This window comes from Schistocerca piceifrons, chromosome 1 (genome assembly GCF_021461385.2).
Source record: "Schistocerca piceifrons isolate TAMUIC-IGC-003096 chromosome 1, iqSchPice1.1, whole genome shotgun sequence".
NCBI classification, from domain to species: domain Eukaryota; kingdom Metazoa; phylum Arthropoda; class Insecta; order Orthoptera; family Acrididae; genus Schistocerca; species Schistocerca piceifrons.
This window is the reverse complement of record NC_060138.1, coordinates 266,622,283-266,630,870: the sequence shown is the minus strand read 5'-3', so window position 1 is coordinate 266,630,870 and position 8,588 is coordinate 266,622,283. Positions and strand designations below refer to the sequence as shown.

At 36.0% G+C, this 8,588-nt stretch overlaps 1 protein-coding gene across 1 annotated transcript; it reads right to left on the bottom strand.

The window, feature by feature from the left end:
- Positions 1-1,777: 1,777 nt before the first annotated feature.
- LOC124793615 lies at positions 1,778-6,784 on the bottom strand. The gene has a single exon (XM_047258034.1). The coding sequence runs from the start codon at positions 6,481-6,483 to the stop codon at positions 5,302-5,304; it is 1,182 nt and encodes a 393-aa protein (XP_047113990.1). The 5' UTR covers positions 6,484-6,784; the 3' UTR covers positions 1,778-5,301.
- Positions 6,785-8,588: the final 1,804 nt, after the last annotated feature.

The following is an 8,588-nucleotide window of genomic DNA, read 5'->3' as shown; positions in this document are numbered from 1 at the left end:
ACCAGCTAAAAAGCTGCCACCTTCTCAGAGACAGAGAGAGAGAGAGAGAGAGAGAGAGAGAGAGAGAGAGAGAGCGAATGGTTTCTAAAACATTTGCGTAAACAGTGGCTAATGAATGAGGTATTTTTTAATGTTTGAGGAGGAAAACTTAATTTCTATTGTAATAGTGTACATCACAGCTCAGCCGAAACTTAATTTTACCATCAACAATTAAGGAGTAAATATATTGAGAAGTACGCATAACTATTCCATGATCTTTGAAAAGTTTCTGTAAGATATGTGGTTATCTAATTTACACAATGTTGTTACTGTTCGATCCTGCCGAATAAATACTTTACTTGATATTAGGTGCTCTGCTCCAGAAGACAATACCTTCAGATAACAGAGTTAAATATACAAAATAAGTGAACACTTAAAGTCAACGCAATAAGAGAAGCTCCTAAGGGCAAAACTTAGTACACTGAGCTTCTTGATTAGTCCATTTATGGGATGAATCTTTTTAACTTGTTATGCCACTGGATCCCAACGAATTTTACATGATGTGTTCCATTTAGTGTATGACAAGTAGCGTCTGCTGGTGCTAGCAGGTTATTTCTGCTTGTCAGAAATTGAATAACAATTATCTTTTTGAGCTAAAGACTGTTGCTGTAACCACTCATAGAACTGTTTAACTACCATCTGAGCTGCTAAGGTTGAGTTTTCATTCCTCATTTGTAAACCTGTCACCTACAAACAATGCAGTTTATGAACCACACTTTCAAGGCATTGTAGATTAAGAACAAGTGTGAGCCCTATATTCTTCTTGTATGACCACATATATTATGCTCACCCATTCTGATGTTAGTTTCATGCAAGTGATACAGTGTGACCCCTGATTTCTGCAACCATGAACGAGGGATGTTATTAGTGCCATAAACTATAATTTGTCAAGTAGAATGTTGTGATTGACAAACAAAGGCTTTGGCAACACCACAAAACATCCAAACAGGATAATTTTTCTTGTTTATATCCCTGCTAAGAACTTCACTTGTGCAGTACTGTATCCTTTCTCTCTAGAAAAACTGAGATTCATCTAAACAAGTTCTGCTAAGTTCAGTGAGTCAATATTTTAACACAGGCCCTTTTCTCAAACAGTTTTGAAGACTGGAAGAAGTAAAGTAAGTCCATAATTAGAAAAGGTTTGCTGATCTCCAGTTTTACATATGGATGTTAGTACAGCATGTTTACAACTCTCAGGAAATATTACCATAGTAAAACATTTCTATTGTCAACTAAAAAGTGTGCTCAAGTGTTTTGGCCATCAGAAACCAGAACTACATTAATACTAACAAGAGCACATTGGGTAAGAGACAATTATATGATTGCTGCTTGCTAGTACAATCAATATTGCATGCTGGTGGAGAAACAAATACATTTATTATGATTTTGCCATGAGTAAATGTTTAGTAATAGCACAATGTACTGCAAGACATTATGGGAATAAGAGAACTGCATTTTAGTCAACCACTATCAAAACTAAAATTAATTTAGTAATACTTCTATTACATTTGATGGTCTATGGAAAATGATGTCAGATTTCAGCTACAGGATATTTACTAATTAAAAAAGATAACACACTTTTACACCTCTCACTGAAAATAGCATAATAAACAGAAATGTCTTTGTAAAGCAATGCCTGTAGATACCTTTAAGACCACTTTAGTTGGTTTCACTGGCTTACAAGCATATATGTTATTCTTGTTTTGAAATGAATAATTTTGAAATGAAAAACAAAACATAAAAAAATAATTATATTTTAATAAAACCAACAATTTGTGTGCATCCAGTATAAAGAGTTCCAATACATGCACAGTACACTGTCACTTTTATAAACTGCACCACAATTACTGCACAGAATGTATGTCCAATCATTGCTACCAACAGTACACATGACTAAATATTACCCACACACTGAATAACAAAAGACATTAACAAGACTCTTGTTTTTATACTGAAACACAGAATATTAAACATACTGCAGCATGAAAGTGCCCCATTTCAAAAACCACCAACTCACTGAGACATTCAGGGTAAATGTAGGCTACAAACCAAAAGCTGTAGGCTTAGAGGAAAACAATTAGTAACAAATCACTCCCTAAAAGTGTTATTTTTCTGCAGATAACTTTTCTTTCCAAACAGCACATCCTTAACTGTTTGTAATTCTAATAATTTTCCATATACCTTGTGAATTCATATGTAATAACACTTATAACCAGAATCAATACCTTCCGCATTTACTTCTCTTCATTCACATTTCGCACAATTTTTAATGATTCTGTAGACTGTTACAGGAACTACCAGTTCTGAAAGCTTGAGATTTCACGATTTGTTTTTTCCCTGTTTGTGTTTCTGACTTACCAACTCCACAGGTGATATGAAGATGCAGTCCCTACCCACACAGATCCAGTAAAACAAGGTTGTGCGAATGTATACAATTTTTAGCTGGTGTGATGAGGACTTATCTTTGTTTATTGTTTCAGAGCCTACCACCTACTCATTCTGAAATCCAATGAATGTATCAATGTTTCCTCAGAGAAAATATAGAGCCTATAAGGTATTTACGCCCTCAATGATCTTATTACTAGGCTATATGTTTTACATCCATAAGGGCAAATAGCTTCTTTCACATTTTGGCATGATGGCATAAAAATACACAAACATTCATTTGGCTAAATATGACTATATAGTGTGGATTCATATGCATCTTGAAGATTTGACTATCCAAATTCTTCATTGCAATGCATTTACACACTTTATCCTCATTTGATTGAGGGTAGAAAAGTGCACTTTATAATGTTAAAATCATTTAAAATTCAGTCAAGTTCATAAATAACAATGGTGGAAACCTGAGTCAACAAATGAGTACTGCATCAAAGGTGAAGTAAGTAAAACTTTAAATTATTCACATAATACTGACATCTGAAATGAATCGGACATAAGAATTGACTATTTAATAAGACACAACAGGAGTCATTATCTTCATTCAAAAACTCAGAATATATAAGCATTACTATTCAGAAATTTCACATCCCTTGCCCCAACTTTTTGTAGGCTACCATTACAGTACTATACAGAACTGAAATCTGCATACAAAATTAAATAGTAAAAGTCTGTAAGATGTGTAATTGTATGCTTCCTTGGAAACTAAAATTCTTAATGATTCTTAAATGTACAATACCAACTAGTGACAAATATTTTCTTTTCTTAACAAAGCTTGTTCCAAAAGGAACAAGATAATCATAAACTTAATCAAAGACACAGCAGTCATAAAATTTTTCTTAAGCATGGCAAAATCTATTACACATAATGGCAAGTGGGATTTCACTACCATGAATAAACACTGCTTTTTTAAAATAAGAAATTGCATAAACAGTTTTCAGTAGGAAAGTTCCATCTTGAAAATCTCGGCAGAACTGATAACAACACATCGGTAAGAGTTAAAACCTCTCTACTCTGTTTAACTGGATTACATTGTAGTTTCTTACTGTAACTCATAAGCCCCAGTTTCATCAGAGAACAATGTAGGGCTTTTATCAAAGGCTTGATAATTAAATAAAATAATCTGCATCCACAAAAGTGAACCTGTTCATTCAATAAGTAAAAATTTGTGATGAAGGCAAAAATGCCTGAAATATTATAATTTCAGGTAATTGCAGATGAAAAAGTTGTGGCAAGAAGAATATGCAACATTCATAGTAGTTTGTTGCAAATATTATTTGTTATAGACTAACATTAGATATACTTCTTTAAAGTGTTTTAATGGTTGGTAACTGAAGATACATAGAGTGAAGAGTCTCACTGACATTTTTGGTAGCACAGATAAATGTCCACCATACCTCAACATCTCATTACCTTGTGTTACAGATACTGTATATTAACATACAGGTTAACAGTCAGCACTTTCAGCATTCACTTTCCTGTTTCTTCGTTTACTTACCCCTGTTTACAGTCATGACAGAAATGCTAGGACTTTCATGTCCCAGTTTTTAATTATTCAGTCTTCACTTGCTTATTTAGAAAATTCAGAGACTATATGTGCATATAAGATGTAATTGTAATTTATTCTTCTGTCTTGCTCCCTTCAATCTCTACTCCTTTGCCTCATTCATGTGTTCCTCTATTTTACACATACCTGCTACTGTTCCTATTTGGAGATTTCTGCCTCATTGCCATTTATGTTATGGTAGTTTGAATGTGTTGTTAATTTGTAAGTACTGGAATACAATTCCAACTTCTTTTCTCTTCACAACTTTCAAACAGGTTAATGATTAAGTGGCATCTGGTATTATGTTAATAATTTCTAACAATTTCATTTAAGCATCATGCAGCTACAGGTTGACACCACCTTTTTTCAAAGCATAAGCATTTTAATGATAATTTTAGCTATAAATTAAGCTGCACATATTTATGTCTAGTTCTGTACATGAAGAAATGCAATATTTTCGCAAATTCTATAATCCTGTTGCCAAAAAGAAAATAGCTATGTATGACACCATAACTTTGAGTATTACCCAATGAGTAGAAACTCGACATCACTTACAACAAAACTGCAGTTAATCTAACAGAATACAAAGGCATTGCTAAAGTGAAAGAATAACAACAAAAATCTCCATTACTGTATCCCAGAAATGAAAAATATCATTCATTGCATTCTAGCATTAAGAAATTATAAAGGGACTAAAGCCGTAATCTTACCCTGTGTTTCCTTTTAAGTTTTCTGTCAGTATCAGAATGTTTTTCACGAACTAAAAGAGGACTAAATTCATACCACTGCAAAATTTTCAACACTATGATAACTTAACAACATCCACAGTCTAGGGCAGAGTGCAGAGAACACGAAACACAATATGTTCTCTGAATCCTTAAAATATGTCTGGCTGGAAGTTACTGAGACATACAACAAGGCCTTCATTTTGTTTGTCATTCTGAGAAATGGTTATTCATTACCCCACTTGTGTGGCTAGATTATAAATAACAAGTCAAGGCTGAGACAAAGAAGTTACTGTACTTTGTGTAACAGTTTTGGAACCACATTGAGACAATTAATAATTTGCACTAACTAGTTCATATTGTTAAACCCTAGCACACACTTAGTCCTTTAATCCTCTAACATAGTAACACAAAGCGATAAATCTTTTCCAGATTCAATGTAAAGTTGAGAAATAAAATTTGTAGCCAGCTGGGCTAGTAACTTATTCAGAAAGCAAATGTCATTGAATATATGTACTATTACTTTTAATTGAAGGCTATGACACACTAGCATCACAAAAGTTCCCTCGACTCCATAAGAATCCGTTGAAACTGTTTTCTGAACCTCGACACAGAATGGCAGTCCAACTTTGCATCCGGATTGGATGCCAAATGCCCTAAATCTGGGGGCTGTCCCCTCTCAGCTAAAACCACGGGCAACATGAGACATGCATTTAAAAAACCAAAGAATGCATTTCTTTCCATTTCTGCATGCAGCTGCTCCAATGAAAAATGGGACTCCCGTCCTATTCGTTTGCACGCACGAGTGAAAGCATCGTGGTACCGTTTCAGTACTGTGTCCCTGAGATCATGGCGTACCTCCTCCTTCACACTAGTGTTAAAAAGAATCTGTAGATCAAGAGCGGGCGATCCGTAGCGCAACATTTGGAAATCGAGTAAGCGGACGTTGACCGGCTGGCCAGTCGCTGCATCTCGACGGAACATTATATTGTTGGTCCAGAAGTCACCGTGGTTCAACACTAGCACGGGTGACTCTTTCGATTCCAGAAGCTCCACAACACGTGCATGCGCACTTCTTGCTGTTTCCCTTAATCGAAGACCCAATTCACAAAACCCAGGCCAGGTCTCGACAGCCGCTGCAAGCGCTGTAACGCCGTTAGCAACGTACCGAGACGCGTGTTCGAAATCCTTACCGCAGTACAGTGTGTCCGGGTACAGCTCCTCCAAATCAGGCAAATCCACGGATAACGCATGAAATCGCGCAAGTGCTTCGACTGCCAGAACTGTTTCGTCAAGGTTCAGTCCCTGCAGCCTATCTGGCATTTTGAACCCGACGGCGTTGAGATCTTCGAGAAGTAAGAGACTGTCACGTTCGCTGTAAAAACACTCAGGTGCCAGTGGTTCCAGCTTGAGGGAATGAGCATCTTCAACACTATACATAGCAGGCAGCGTTTCACTGTAGAATAGTGTCTCTTTCTCAAATAGGCGGGAATCGGCTATAAACTTCAAGTTGTATTCCGCGGTCGGCAAACACTTGACGATCACAGAGCGCACTTGGTGGTCTGAAGTTTCAATAATCACACGGTAGATTTCGCTGATGTAGTTGTTGCCTGGCGACAGAGCTGTTGTGACGTCAAATTTATCAATGGTTAAGCCAGACGAATTCGCTGTGCGCAGAACATCTAACATAAAATTTTCGTCCATCCACGACCGTTTTACACCGTTTGGTTCCATGTCGTAACTTCTTCCAGAGAGATATGGGCGTAGTTTATAGGACGGAACTTAAATACACTTGTAACACCGCACAACCAAGACTTACGTGTCCGTAGACGGCAATAGTATTCGGACAAATGAACTCGCAGGGGCAGAGATGTCTTATATATAGCTGTGCAGTTCGCAGTACAAGTTGCGTAATGCTTGCCAGAAGTGCATCTTCCTCAGTTGTAGTAAAAATTTCATTGATGTTATCTCACTATTGACTGCACTGTATTTACATGTGTAGATGTCGTGCTGTCTTTCGCAAAACGTCGCTTGTTTTAAGCAGTGCTGCCACAAACACAATACTTAGTTTTCTGTGAAACACAGTAGTTAGAATGAATTGAAAAGAAATCTTACAAACGTCAACAATGTGCTGCCAAAATAAGAAAAATGCCTTGTCTTAAGTTCTTAATGCGAAAATAACACCAAAATTCTATGACTTAACTTTTTAACGTAATTTTGTACGCAAAATGCATTTTTTTTAAAGTGATGCTCCTGTTGTGCACGGTAATGCTAATGACATGTAAGCAAAAGGTGCCCAGTTACGCAGTCTATGCAACACGGAGCTAATAATTTGTTGGCCACCCGTACTTGTCTGCGCTGGTATACATTCGGCTGATTAAACAAAAACATTTGTAATTTATACTTTCGTCAGCTTTACGTTAGAACGAAAGATATAGTTACTTGTACGCTAATTTAACAGTTATAGAAAAAAGTGCCACACGCAACTACAATTTCACAGCGCTTTGGGATGTAGTTCACTTTGGCAAATAGTAGGGTACATGACCTTACTTCGTATAGGTCTTATCACTAATGATATCGAAGTGTCAGTATGTACGGCAAACTAAAGTACATAAATTAAGGCAACACAATACATGTGACAAAGTCACCAACATACGTATTAGTGTGTGAATATGGCAAGTCGGAGATGTTTTGTGCCAAGGCCAGGAAAGTACTGAAGTCATGTTAGAACAGTTATAAAAGTAGTTCTGTTATAGTGAAGTAAATGGGAATTAGTCTTTCTTACAGCTACAGTCATCTGTGGAACTGAGCCTACTGGAAAGTATTTACAGTGAAGATGTGGCATTTGACAGGGAGCCAGATAATCTCAGATACATGACTAAGATAGTAGGTAAAAATTTGTAGATGAAGTGCTATTCTCTGAACTTGGTTGATTTAGACAGCATAGTGGTGTATCTTAGGTGCGTAACAAATCATAAAATACAAGCAACAGGCAAATGATGATGTGTATCCATAAATTACACATTACTGCTAACAACCTCGTAACTGATGATGGAATTCGTAACATAAGGAAGTAAAAGCAGGACAGCTTGGGGTTGGGGAGGTATTTGGTGGAATGTTTGAGACCAAATAGTTCAAGCTTGCCTGGATGGGAAGATTTTTAGTAAACTGCATGTGTAATGTGTCAGCAGTCATGCAATGACACATGATGTTTTCATTAATATTCTGAAAGAACAAGAGATACAGGAAGCAGACACCATAGATAAGACATTTAATTATCTTATAACCCAGAGAACTTCAAATCATCTTTCCTGTAGGACAGAGCAGTGGAAAATTATGTGGCTTGTTACAATCATAAGAAAAGTTTTTACTTTGACAAAAGTAGCTGTATCCCTAGTTGCTGTAGATTCCACAAATAGTGTTCTCCTGTTTTTGGAAAGAAGGCAAAAACATACATTTTATTTTAAAATCAATACAGTGAAATAAATCTCCATTATTAGAAAAAACTTATGTATGGTAATGCTAATTGTAATTGTAAAATATTCACAACAATAAATTTTAGGTTTTCCATGCAGATAATCTTAAAATGGTATAGGAGTCATGTAACAGAAATTCATTTTATTTGGTCTTAATCTCCTATACATTATCTGCATAACATTTAATGTGCTGTGGCCTCATGTTGAATACATGTGTATCCAGGTATTTATGTCCTTTCTGTACTACTGTGGGGTTAGAATTTTTATCATAATCAGAAAGAAGTCATAGAAGTTGGTTACTGCAATGACGAATGTTTATCTTGTGCTATGCTACACAGCACTATATTATGGAAATATAATTTT